Consider the following 13,981-nt stretch of genomic DNA (forward strand, 5'->3'; position numbering starts at 1 on the left):
TGTATCGGTATGTATAAATAAAATTTACTCCCAGTAATACATTCTTGTTTCTTGTGCTTTTACCAGTAATTACCTTTATTGTAATTCATTGTGTTTTTCTTCTTTACCTGGGATTAGTTAAGCGATCAAATCACATTCTGCTGATAATACAATATTTCAAACTGCAGCATGAATTTCAGCCCCTCAAAACAGTGTCTGTGTAATAGTTGACCCTTTCAACTGAACCTTTAAAAATAGTCTAAAAAAATTTGACTTTTACCCAAGTATCTACGGTAATGTCAGGATCATGGAAGACAGATAGGCAGGGAGTTCTTCATTCTGAAGGTTCTCTCCTGGGAAAGATGGTGGTGCAATGGTAATGTCACAGAACTAGTAATCCAGAAACCAGGCTAATGTTCTGGGAACATGGGTTTGATTGAATCCCCCTCATGATTTAACTAAAAACCCATCTACTTCTTTAAGGAGGAAAATCAGCCATCCTTTACTGATTTGACCCATTTTCTGACTCCAGACCCACAGCAATGTGGTTTGACTCTTAATTCCCCCTGGGCAATTAGGAATGGGCAGAGTTGATAAAGCGTGGCACTGGAAAAGGCACAGCAGATCAGGTAGCATCCAAGGAGCTGCTGTGTCTTTTCCAGCACCACACTTTATCAACTCTGATTTCTCCAGCATCTGCAGTGCTCACTGTCTCCTGATTAAGAATGGGCAATAAATGCTAGCCTAGCTAGTTACACCCTCATTCCATGAATGAAGAAAACAAAAACCCAGAGGGTTGGCGATACTCGGTTGTACATTCTGAGATAGAAATGATTTTGAACTCTTAAGAGACCATTATGGCCCTGAATAGGAAAGTGGATTTGAGGTTAATACTCAGCTTAATCCTTTTGTATGACAGAACAGGCTTGTTGAGTCATGTGGACTATCCTTGCTCCTATGAAATTCCTAATTTTAAATTTTAGGTACATGGAAAGTGATAGCCCATGCATGTAAAGACCTAGGAGGAGAAGGAGGAAATTCAGCCCCTCAAGCTGCTCCGCCATTCAATCCAATCATCGCTCCTCCCATCGCTCCTCCCATTGCTCCTCTCTCCTCGCTCCTTGCTCCTTTTCACATCTCACCTCTCCTTGCTCCCGTGCTCCTTCTCTCCTTCTCACCTCTCTCCTTCTCACCTCTTTCTCCTTCTCACCTCTTTCTCCTTCTCACCTCTTTCTCCTTCTCACCTCTTTCTCCTTCTCATCTCTCTCCTTCTCACCTCTCTCCTTCTCACCTCTTTCTCCTTCTCACCTCTTTCTCCTTCTCATCTCTTTCTCCTTCTCGCCGCTCTCTCCTTCTCGCCGCTCTCTCCTTCTCGCCGCTCTCTCCTTCTCGCCGCTCTCTCCTTCTCGCCGCTCTCTCCTTCTCGCCGCTCTCTCCTTCTCGCCGCTCTCTCCTTCTCGCCGCTCTCTCCTTCTCGCCGCTCTCTCCTTCTCGCCGCTCTCTCCTTCTCGCTGCTCTCTCCTTCTCGCCGCTCTCTCCTTCTCGCCGCTCTCTCCTTCTCGCCGCTCTCTCCTTCTCGCCGCTCTCTCCACCTCGCCGCTCTCTCCACCTCGCCGCTCTCTCCACCTCGCCGCTCTCTCCACCTCGCCGCTCTCTCCACCTCGCCGCTCTCTCCACCTCGCCGCTCTCTCCACCTCGCCGCTCTCTCCACCTCGCCGCTCTCTCCACCTCGCCGCTCTCTCCACCTCGCCGCTCTCTCCACCTCGCCGCTCTCTCCACCTCGCCGCTCTCTCCACCTCGCCGCTCTCTCCACCTCGCCGCTCTCTCCACCTCGCCGCTCTCTCCACCTCGCCGCTCTCTCCACCTCGCCGCTCTCTCCACCTCGCCGCTCTCTCCACCTCGCCGCTCTCTCCACCTCGCCGCTCTCTCCACCTCGCCGCTCTCTCCACCTCGCCGCTCTCTCCACCTCGCCGCTCTCTCCACCTCGCCGCTCTCTCCACCTCGCCGCTCTCTCCACCTCGCCGCTCTCTCCACCTCGCCGCTCTCTCCACCTCGCCGCTCTCTCCACCTCGCCGCTCTCTCCACCTCGCCGCTCTCTCCACCTCGCCGCTCTCTCCACCTCGCCGCTCTCTCCACCTCGCCGCTCTCTCCACCTCGCCGCTCTCTCCACCTCGCCGCTCTCTCCACCTCGCCGCTCTCTCCACCTCGCCGCTCTCTCCACCTCGCCGCTCTCTCCACCTCGCCGCTCTCTCCACCTCGCCGCTCTCTCCACCTCGCCGCTCTCTCCACCTCGCCGCTCTCTCCACCTCGCCGCTCTCTCCACCTCGCCGCTCTCTCCACCTCGCCGCTCTCTCCACCTCGCCGCTCTCTCCACCTCGCCGCTCTCTCCACCTCGCCGCTCTCTCCACCTCGCCGCTCTCTCCACCTCGCCGCTCTCTCCACCTCGCCGCTCTCTCCACCTCGCCGCTCTCTCCACCTCGCCGCTCTCTCCACCTCGCCGCGCTCTCCACCTCGCCGCTCTCTCCACCTCGCCGCTCTCTCCACCTCGCCGCTCTCTCCACCTCGCCGCTCTCTCCACCTCGCCGCTCTCTCCACCTCGCCGCTCTCTCCACCTCGCCGCTCTCTCCACCTCGCCGCTCTCTCCACCTCGCCGCTCTCTCCACCTCGCCGCTCTCTCCACCTCGCCGCTCTCTCCACCTCGCCGCTCTCTCCACCTCGCCGCTCTCTCCACCTCGCCGCTCTCTCCACCTCGCCGCTCTCTCCACCTCGCCGCTCTCTCCACCTCGCCGCTCTCTCCACCTCGCCGCTCTCTCCACCTCGCCGCTCTCTCCACCTCGCCGCTCTCTCCACCTCGCCGCTCTCTCCACCTCGCCGCTCTCTCCACCTCGCCGCTCTCTCCACCTCGCCGCTCTCTCCACCTCGCCGCTCTCTCCACCTCGCCGCTCTCTCCACCTCGCCGCTCTCTCCACCTCGCCGCTCTCTCCACCTCGCCGCTCTCTCCACCTCGCCGCTCTCTCCACCTCGCCGCTCTCTCCACCTCGCCGCTCTCTCCACCTCGCCGCTCTCACCTCGCGCCTCGCTTCCTCTCGCCTCGCTCCTCTCTCCTTTCATTGCTCCTCGCTCCTCCCTCCCCTCCCTTCCCCCACCCTCCCGCCCCCATCCTCCCCCCACCCTCCCGCCCCCATCCTCCCGTCCCCATTCTCCCCCCCCCCCATCCTCCCCTCCACCCTCCCCTCCACTCTGCTGCCTGCTCTCTATAAACCTTCAAGCCATTGCTAATTAAAATCTGAGTGCCTAACATCTGTCTATCCTGTACTTAATTTTACTCCATGTCCTAGCATTCAAGACCCTTTTGAGGAAAATAATTTCTCCTCTTCTCTGTTTTAAATCTGCTACCCTTTATTCTAAAACTATGGCTTCTCATTTTGGATTGCCCCACATAGTCATTGCGACATACAGCACGGAAGCAGACTCTTCAGTCCAATTAGACAATGCCAGATGTAATCCCAAACTAAACTAGTCCTGATTTGGAGATGCCGGTGTTGATCTGGGGTGTACAAAGTTAAAAATCACACCACACCAGGCTATGGTCTAACAGGCTTATTTGGAAGCACTAGCTTTCTTGTTTGTGTACTTATCAGAATGTCTTTTAAAAGTTGTAACTGTGCCCACATCTATCACTTCTTCCTCAGAAAGTTCATGCAAGCTATTCTGTATTTTTAAAAAAAGCCCCTCTCTTTTCTTTTTTTTTTAAATCTCTCTCTTCTCATCTTAAAAAATATGCCCACTAGTTTTGAAATCCCCATGAGGAAACATCCTTTTTTATGTCTACCTTGTCAATCATCTTTAACATGTTACTTACCTCAAATAGATCTCCTCTCCTGTTAAACCCCAGAGATTATGGGCCTAAACTGTTCAATTTGTTCATCATAGGAACAATTCCTTATCTCTGGAATTGATCTTGTGAATTTCTTCTGAACTGCCTCTGATATAACTACATCCCTCCTCAAGTACAAGTTGGAGAAGACAGTAAATGGGCCGTAGTGTTTTGGTTGAGTTGAGATTTATGGAGGAGCATGGAGGGGAGCTTGATCAGGAAAGGATTGGAATACCATAGCCTGGAAATGACAGTAGATGGACTTAGCCGCCCGAGGTAGGCAATCTTCATAGGTGAAGCAGTCTGGTTTATCCTGAAACTGTGATGTTAGGGGCATGGAACCAATTATGGAAATTTAGATCTTATGGTGTTGGCAGATTATTCCAGTTTTTTTCTCAGGTTAATTTAAGGAAATTGTGGTACGTCAAAGACCAGATAACAAACAAAGTCCAGCAACAAAGGCAGTCAATGGATCAAGAGAGTTGAAGCAGCAGATTCCAAGCTCATGTGGGCGGCACCGTGGCACAGTGGTTAGCACTGCTGCCTCACAGCGCCAGAGACCCGGGTTCAATTCCCGCCTCAGGCGACTGTCTGTGTGGAGTTTGCACATTCTCCCCGTGTCTGCGTGGGTTTCCTCCGGGTGCTCCGGTTTCCTCCCACCATCCAAAAAGATGTGCAGGGTCAGGTGAATTGGCCATACTAAATTGCCCGTAGTGTTAGGTAAGGGGTAAATGTAGGGGTATGGGTGGGTTTCGCTTCGGCGGGTCGGTGTGGACTTGTTGGACCGAAGGGCCTGTTTCCACACTGTAATCTAATCTAATCTAATCATGTCTTTGAGCAGCCCACACCGATTTCACATAGGTTTGTATATAAGTAAGAGGTCCGTACAGTGCATGCAAAACATTACATCTCATTTTCCACTTGTGTACCCTGCAGGCTCCAGGATTCAGCATAGAGTTCAATAACCTTAAAGCCTGATATTGTCCTTTTACCCACCCCCACAACCTGGTCCTGTCATGACATGGGTTGTTTTCCACACAGTCTGCCCATTCCCTCCTACTGTCTGCTCTCATGATCACATTCAGCTTCTCTTCGGTCGTGGCCTATTATCAATAATCCTGCCTACCCCTTTCATATTTCTTTCTCTGTGGGCTCTGTCTCCAAGTTTAGCCAGCATTTTCTGATTTTGTTTCAGATCGCCAACATTTGCAGTTCTTTGTTTTATATCCATACAAGACTAAGTTTTGCAAGGTTTGTGAAGGTTTGTAGCTCAGGTTGAGGTTTAGGGTGTAGGTTTGCTCGCTGAGCAGTAGGTTTGATATCCAGACGTTTCATTTCCTGGCTAAGTAGCATCATCAGTGGCAATCTAGGTGGTATCTAGATCTATGTGTTTGTTTATGGCATTGTGGTTGGAGTGCCAGGCCTCTAGGAATTCTCTGGAATGTCTTTGCTTAGCGTGTCCCAGGATAGATGTGTTGTCCCAGTCGAAATGTTTTTTTTTCATCCGTGTGTAGGGCTACGAGGGAGAGAAGGTCGTGTCTTTTTGTGGCTAGCTGGTGTTCGTGTATCCTGGTGGCTAACTTTCTTCCTGTTTGTCCTACGTAGTGTTTGTGGCAGTTCTTGCATGGAATTTTGTAGATGACATTGGTTTGTCCATGGGTTGTACTGGGTCTTTTACGTTTTTGTTTGAGAGTGTTGGTGGGTTTATGTGCTACTAGGATTCCGAGGGGTCTTAATAGTCTGGCTGTCATTTCTGAAACTTATTTGATGTATGGTAAGGTGGTTAGGGTTTCTGGCTATGTTTGGTCTGCTTGTCGTGGTTTGTTCTTGAGGAATCTGCAGACTGTATTTTTTGAGTATCCGTTCTTCTTGAATACGTTCTCCTCTGGTTTCCGAAGACTGTGCTGCAGTGTGTGGTGGCTCATTGGAATAATGTTCTGATACAGCTTTGTTTGTGTGTGTTGGGATGGTTGCTGGTGTAGTTAAGTATTTGGTCAGTGTTTGTCGGTTTTCTGTATACGCAGGTTTGTAGTTCTCCGTTGTCCTTTCTTTTGACTGTGACGTCCAGGAATGCGAGTTTGTTGACAGGTTAAGTAAAGACATGCCAGAAAATTCCTAGAGGCCTGGCACTCCAACCACAACACCATAAACAAACACACAGATCTAGATACCATCTATCAACCCCTCTGAAAACGAATAGGAAATGACATCACCACAAATCCCAGGAACCCCATCCAGGACAAACATATAAATAGAAAGCAGGAGACAACAGCTTCGCTTCACTTGGAGGTCGCCACTGATGATGTTACCTAGCCAGGTAATGAAACGTCTGGATATCAAACCTACAGCTCAGCGAGCAAACCTGCACCCTAAACAAGACTAATTGGCACAAAACTAGCAGTTTTATGTAGATCACAAAGCTGACTAATTTTGTGGGGTTTTATTTAAGGTCAATTAGTTTTACATTTGCATAGTGGCATTGTAGCATGCAGCCACTATATTTTATTGGTTGAGATTGACACAAGGTTCAAACAGTGGAGAATTGTTCCATTGTCTGAACTTTGCGCTGTTCTCTATAATGAAAGTAAAATGTTAATTCAATTAGAATGAAATGAGTTCTGATAATTTCAAGCATCTCTCTCTCTCTCTCTCTCTCGCTCGCTCGCTCGCTCGCTCGCTCTACTTGAAACACAATTGCTTACTTGACAGACCACTGTGAATGATCAGTGTTGGTAATGAACTAGTGCTGTTGGTGTCATTGTGCATCTCTCTGATCATGTAGCCGTCTGAGTTAAACAACCCCCTAAGCAAAGTCAGAAATCACTGGAAATGTATGACAGATGACTAGACTAGATTGGTTCTAATGAAACAGTCTTTTACATTGTGGGTACTGAGTGAACTGCTATGTATTCCATCATTTCTTTTCACCACGACCATGTATATTAGTTAATTTAGTTATATTAGTTGAATTGGAAATATTAATCTTTTTAACTAAAATAGTTTGCATTTTTCTATTAATGTTCCAATTGCGAGAGGCTGATAATTATAGAACACATTCGAAAGTGTTGTGTATCATTGCTCAATAATCTATTTGCAGACTAAATTTAAGGAAGTAATAAGTCATAGTTTTCATTTGTAAATGCCTAAAATGTTTATCCTTAAAGAATCTAGATCTCCTCAGCTGGTTCAGTCAACCTTAAGAAGAGAACCTGGAACTGCAGGATGGCAGGAGGTTGATGCTATGTCTGACCGCAATCTGGATGGAGAGTTGGAGCTCTGTTTTTCTGAGGATCCATTGTCTGAAGGTTCTGTTGAAGATATGTTTCCTTCTGAATGTGGTACTGAAAATGAAGCACAAGGCATGTGGTTTTCTGAGATGATGGATTGGCCTAACATGGTAAAATCATAAACCTTTTCTTAATGTTGTTCTCCCTTTTATTAAATAATTAAGTATATGTCTCTGTTTCATATCAAATGTGAATATTTTATTCTTTATTTACCAATTGTTATTTTAAATGGGGGAAAAAAGTCTTTAATTTTGCGAACGACTTTATTGTTGCACTTCTCCCCCATGCAATGTATGAGAAATCATAATAGTTCACTGAATAATACTTGAGGAAGAAGATCAACAACAATGTAGTTCCATTTTTGACCCATGAGGGATTGTAGAAATGACCATTAGGCATCTAGTTTATTGACTTCAACTCTTTTTTTTTGCAGCACAATCTAACCTACTTAATTTCATTCTTTGTCATTACTCCTAAAAAAAACATTATTTCCTTCTTTCTCTAGTTCCCACCACAAGTGTTGAATAACAAACTTTAAAAAACAATGTTCCCAACTTGAATGCCTTCCTGGTCCACTTGTCTTTTCACTTGAGAATCTAGACCCAACATGGAAGATTTAGTAGTTAAAACAATAAAATTACTTCAAATTACAAAGATGGCTGCTGAATGAGTAACCTTGCAACCTGTCTTTTCATTTGGAATCTAATGTCATAATTATTCTCTGCCTTGTCAAAATTTTCTACAGCAAATAATATTATTTCTAAAACTAATCTCAACACCCTGACCTGGGCTTGTGGAGTAGTGATATTTTCTAGTGCCCTTGTATCTCTACCCCATGGTTCCTGCTGCAAATGTTGGTTGGTCAGAGACTACTTCCCTTCACTTTTATGCTTGCTGATATTACTTATTTGACACAATTGAGAAGTGTCAAATTTCTGACTTTTACCTTGGATTACAGATTTCAGGGCTAGGGAAAATGGTAGTCACTTCTCACTAAAGAGTAAACAATTCATTGTCTAAAACTTCTGTTTGTTTTTGGTTTATTGAGTATTTTTTTTAGATAGAACTCCTACAATCTATGTATTTTGAATACATCTCTAAAATGGTATTTTTGAATAATTTTATTGTAATTACTCTGGAATTTAATATTCTTAATTCATCCTGAATAATTTTGATAATTTTATCTGAATGCTGTCATAATTGTGGGTGAGTTGGTAATGTTTTTCATTTTGAATGCAAGAGCCATTTCAGGAATTTGATTAATCATTCATGAAATGTGAATGTCACTGGCTATACCATCATTTGTTACCCATCTCCAGTTGTCCTTGACTAGATTGGAGTGAGCTACTGTAAGATGAAAAAATGCAAGAACGAGAAACAGAGCACTCATCCCCAGTTTTGATATCCTAGTAACCATGTTTCTATAACATAAGATCATACCCCGTTAACCTCTTTTTATGCAGTTAATTCATTTTCTTGAACCTCTGCAGTTCATGTGGTGTTGGTACAACCATAGTGTTATTTCTTTTTGACTCTATACAAATTTGAGTGGCTTGCTAGGACATTTCAGAACACACTTAAGACTAACACACATTGCTGAGAGTCGAGATTCCTTGCCCAGGTAAGAATGACAATTTTATTTCCCTTAGAGAACAAAGAATTAGTGAGCCAGATTTTCTTCTTAACCCCAAATCAATGATGATTTCAAGGATTAACTTTTAATTCCACATGTACTAATTGAATGTAAAGCTTCAGCTGCTAGGGAGCAGATTGGGAGGTATGATCTTTTACTATTGCAATGATATAACCACTATACTGCCACCTCCCCATGAGTACAATAATTGGTGTTGACAATCCAGTGCCGTACTGAGAGAGTTTTACTCTCTTCAAAATGAGACACTGAATTGAAGCTCAGTATTCCCCCTTTGGTGGACTTAAAAGATTTCTAAGAGGATCAGCGGATTAATCTGCAAGGTAATGATAACTATTTATCTACCAATCAACATAATAAAACAGACTGTTTGTTTGGTTACTATCATATTGCTCTTTCTGGGGACTTGATGTATTCAAATTGGATGTAATATGTTTGATAATACAGCAGTAACTGATGAGCTATAAAGCACTTCGTGGTGTTCTGAGATTGTAAAAAGCATCATTTAATGGCAAGTTTGTTTTCTATGTATTAACATTGAATGTGTAAATAAGAATTTTGTAGATTTTCTTGCATTTTACCTAAATGCTTTGTGAACTCACTCAGTGCCAGGACACCTCAGATGTAGAAGAGATTGTCATTTGTGAACTCTGTGATACTCATACAATGCAGTTCAACAGTCACATGAAGAGACATCACCCTGGTTGTGGAGAGAGTGCAGGTCATTTGGGATATCGGAGTAATGGAGCCTATGTTGATGGTTGGTTTGGAGGAGAGTGTGGCACAGGGAGCCCGTACTACTTGATGTGTAACAATTGCCGTGCAAAGTACCTAGCAGAAAAGCCAAGATACAAGCAAGCCAAATTAAATCGGTGAGGATAATTTAGTTACTTTTTTTTTATTTTTGTTGAGGTTTCTGTATCTTAAGTCCCTTAGGGAGATGTAAGATAAAGAACTTCAAGATTATATATTTTTATAGTTTAAAAGCTCAAATTTTCATAAATCATGGGTTACAAAGGAAAGTGACTTATTGAACTTATTGAACCATAAAAATTGGAGAGAAATAGATCTATCCAAATTGTTAAAGTTATCCTTTTATTGTACAGTTTCATGTTTTAAAATTGTTGTGTTTAGATTACTTAGTGGGAGAGAACCCCTAAATCCAGCTGCAACAGGGACAAGTGTGTCATTTAATTAGCTCCAATTGTTGTTGGAATCACTTGGAGAAATTATTCTGTTTCAGGAACTAAGTCACAATGTTTTCATATGTTACTGAATGCAGTATTAATTAATGTTTTATTATTATTTTTAATTATGATTAAGTAATTAGCTTTTCTGTATATGTGGGCAAAAACTTGAAATCCTAGTTTTCAAAGAGTGTTCCTCTTCGGAGTAATTGCAACAACCCTACCAGGGTAAGTTTCATCTGTCTAAGCTTTAATTCTTTATACAAGTTCTGAACACTTAGTTCAGTCTAGCTGTGGTACACGCTAGGTATGAGAATGTTGTCACAAGCTTCATTTATTAAATTAATTGCAGTAAGTACAAAATAGTAGTGAAAGTAGTAAGTTCAAGATTCATGAATTCCAGTTGATTGTGGCACTATCTCCTAAATGTTCTGTTGACTGCATTCTTGCTTCTTCCTGATTTTCTTCTTTGAGTTGAATGTCTGCTACTCGATGCTAGTTTTAGTTAATCTGAGTCCAAGCTTAAGTGTATAATTTGTGGTGTTTCTGTGATCTCATTTACTTATAAAGTTGTAGAGTCATAGAGTCGTACAGCACAAACAGACCCTTTGGTCAAATTTGTCCATGCTGACCAGATATCCCAATCTGACCTAGTCCCATTTGCCAGCATTTCCCCCATATCCCTCTAAATAGAACATAGAAAAGTAAGCACAGAATAGGCCCTTTGGCCCACGATATTGTGCCGAGGGTTAATCCTAATGTAAAATAAAATAACTTAACCTACGCACCCCTCAACTCACTGCTATCCATGTGCATGTCCAGCAGTCGCTTAAATGTCCCTAATGACTCTGCTTCCACCACTGCTGGCCATGCATTCACAACTCTCTCCGTAAAGATCCTTCCTCTGAAGTCCCCTCTATACCTTTCTCCTAATATCTTGCAACTATGACCCCTCATACCAGTCAATCCAGCCCTGGGGAAAAGTCTCTGGCTACTGACTTTGTCCATTCCTCTTGTTATCTTGTATACCTCGATCAGGTCATCTCTCTCGCTCTCACGCTCTCTCTCTCTCTCGCGCGCTCTCTCTCTCGCGCGCTCTCTGTCTCGCGCGCTCTCTGTCTCGCGCGCTCTCTGTCTCGCGCGCTCTCTGTCTCGCGCGCTCTCTGTCTCGCGCGCTCTCTGTCTCGCGCGCTCTCTGTCTCGCGCGCTCTCTGTCTCGCGCGCTCTCTGTCTCGCGCGCTCTCTGTCTCGCGCGCTCTCTGTCTCGCGCGCTCTCTGTCTCGCGCGCTCTCTGTCTCGCGCGCTCTCTGTCTCGCGCGCTCTCTGTCTCGCGCGCTCTCTGTCTCGCGCGCTCTCTGTCTCGCGCGCTCTCTGTCTCGCGCGCTCTCTGTCTCGCGCGCTCTCTGTCCCGCGCGCTCTCTGTCCCGCGCGCTCTCTGTCCCGCGCGCTCTCTGTCCCGCGCGCTCTCTGTCCCGCGCGCTCTCTGTCCCGCGCGCTCTCTGTCCCGCGCGCTCTCTGTCCCGCGCGCTCTCTGTCCCGCGCGCTCTCTGTCCCGCGCGCTCTCTGTCCCGCGCGCTCTCTGTCCCGCGCGCTCTCTGTCCCGCGCGCTCTCTGTCCCGCGCGCTCTCTGTCCCGCGCTCTCTCTCTCTCGCGCTCTCTCTCTCTCGCGCTCTCTCTCTCGCGCTCTCTCTCTCTCGCGCTCTCTCTCTCGCGCTCTCTCTCTCTCGCGCTCTCTCTCTCGCGCTCTCTCTCTCTCGCGCTCTCTCTCTCTCTCGCGCTCTCTCTCTCTCTCGCGCTCTCTCTCTCTCTCGCGCTCTCTCTCTCTCTCGCGCTCTCTCTGGCTCTCGCGCTCTCTGGCTCTCGCGCTCTCTGGCTCTCTCGCTCTCTGGCTCTCTCGCTCTCTCGCTCTCTCGCTCTCTCGCTCTCTCGCTCTCTCGCGCTCTCGCGCTCTCGCGCTCTCGCTCTCTCTCTCGCGCTCTCGCTCTCTCTCTCGCTCTCTCGCTCTCTCTCTCTCGCGCTCTCGCTCTCTCTCTCTCTCGCTCTCGCTCTCTCTCGCTCTCTCTCGCGCTCTCTCTGGCTCTCGCGCTCTCGCGCTCTCTGGCTCTCGCGCTCTCTGGCTCTCGCGCTCTCTGGCTCTCGCGCTCTCTGGCTCTCGCGCTCTGGCTCTCGCGCTCTCTGGCTCTCGCGCTCTCTGGCTCTCGCGCTCTCTGGCTCTCGCGCTCTCGCTCTCTCGCTCTCTCGCTCTCTCGCTCTCTCGCGCTCTCGCTCTCTCTCTCGCGCTCTCGCTCTCTCTCTCGCTCTCTCGCTCTCTCTCTCTCGCGCTCTCGCTCTCTCTCTCTCGCGCTCTCGCTCTCTCTCTCTCGCGCTCTCGCTCTCTCTCTCGCGCGCTCGCGCTCTCTCTCGCGCGCTCGCGCTCTCTCTCGCGCGCTCGCGCTCTCTCTCGCGCTCTCTCTCGCGCTCTCTCTCGCGCTCTCTCTCGCGCTCTCTCTCGCGCTCTCTCTCTCTCTCTCCTCTCGCGCTCTCTCTCTCTCTCTCTCTCTCTCTCGCGCTCTCTCTCTCTCTCGCGCTCTCTCTCTCTCTCGCGCTCTCTGGCTCTCGCGCTCTCTGGCTCTCGCGCTCTCTGGCTCTCGCGCTCTCTGGCTCTCGCGCTCTCTGGCTCTCGCGCTCTCGCGCTCTCGCGCTCTCGCTCTCTCTCTCGCGCTCTCGCTCTCTCTCTCGCGCTCTCGCTCTCTCTCTCGCGCTCTCGCTCTCTCTCTCGCGCTCTCGCTCTCTCTCTCGCGCTCTCGCTCTCTCTCTCGCGCTCTGTGTCTCTCTCGCGCTCTGTGTCTCTCTCGCGCTCTGTGTCTCTCTCGCGCTCTGTGTCTCTCTCGCGCTCTGTGTCTCTCTCGCGCTCTGTGTCTCTCTCGCGCTCTGTGTCTCTCTCGCGCTCTGTGTCTCTCTCGCGCTCTGTGTCTCTCTCGCGCTCTGTGTCTCTCTCGCGCTCTGTGTCTCTCTCGCGCTCTGTGTCTCTCTCGCGCTCTGTGTCTCTCTCGCGCTCTGTGTCTCTCTCGCGCTCTGTGTCTCTCTCGCGCTCTGTGTCTCTCTCGCGCTCTATGTCTCTCGCGCTCTATGTGTCTCTCTCGCGCTCTATGTCTCTCTCGCGCTCTGTGTCTCTCTCGCGCTCTATGTGTCTCTCGCGCTCTATGTGTCTCTCTCGCGCTCTATGTGTCTCTCGCGCTCTATGTGTCTCTCGCGCTCTATGTGTCTCTCGCGCTCTATGTGTCTCTCGCGCTCTATGTGTCTCTCGCGCTCTATGTGTCTCTCGCGCTCTGTGTCTCTCGCGCTCTGTGTCTCTCGCGCTCTATGTGTCTCTCGCGCTCTATGTGTCTCTCGCGCTCTATGTGTCTCTCGCGCTCTATGTGTCTCTCGCGCTCTATGTGTCTCTCGCGCTCTATGTGTCTCTCGCGCTCTATGTGTCTCTCGCGCTCTATGTGTCTCTCGCGCTCTATGTGTCTCTCGCGCTCTATGTGTCTCTCGCGCTCTATGTGTCTCTCGCGCTCTATGTGTCTCTCGCGCTCTATGTGTCTCTCGCGCTCTATGTGTCTCTCGCGCTCTATGTGTCTCTCGCGCTCTATGTGTCTCTCGCGCTCTATGTGTCTCTCGCGCTCTATGTGTCTCTCGCGCTCTATGTGTCTCTCGCGCTCTATGTGTCTCTCGCGCTCTATGTGTCTCTCGCGCTCTATGTGTCTCTCGCGCTCTATGTGTCTCTCGCGCTCTATGTGTCTCTCGCGCTCTATGTGTCTCTCGCGCTCTATGTGTCTCTCGCGCTCTATGTGTCTCTCGCGCTCTATGTGTCTCTCGCGCTCTATGTGTCTCTCGCGCTCTATGTGTCTCTCGCGCTCTATGTGTCTCTCGCGCTCTATGTGTCTCTCGCGCTCTATGTGTCTCTCGCGCTCTATGTGTCTCTCGCGCTCTATGTGTCTCTCGCGCTCTATGTGTCTCTCGCGCTCTATGTGTCTCT

General features: G+C 48.4%; 1 protein-coding gene across 3 annotated transcripts in view; it reads left to right on the plus strand.

Annotated features, from left to right (window-relative positions):
- LOC122548398 (putative E3 ubiquitin-protein ligase HERC1) overlaps positions 1–13,981 on the plus strand; it is a 377,691-nt gene that overhangs the window by 241,749 nt on the left and 121,961 nt on the right. For 2 of the 3 annotated variants that reach the window (XM_043686981.2, XM_043686991.2), the window contains exons 44-45: positions 7,021–7,253; positions 9,401–9,666. In XM_043686981.2, coding sequence (XP_043542916.2) covers positions 7,021–7,253; positions 9,401–9,666 — 499 coding nt within the window. The remainder of the gene's footprint in view (positions 1–7,020; positions 7,254–9,400; positions 9,667–13,981) is intronic. The other variant, XM_043687001.2, reaches the window with a different exon arrangement.

This window comes from Chiloscyllium plagiosum, unplaced genomic scaffold (genome assembly GCF_037043375.1).
Source record: "Chiloscyllium plagiosum isolate Xiang-an unplaced genomic scaffold, Cpla_swu_hap1 HiC_scaffold_1, whole genome shotgun sequence".
In the NCBI taxonomy this organism is placed as follows: Eukaryota; Metazoa; Chordata; class Chondrichthyes; order Orectolobiformes; family Hemiscylliidae; genus Chiloscyllium; species Chiloscyllium plagiosum.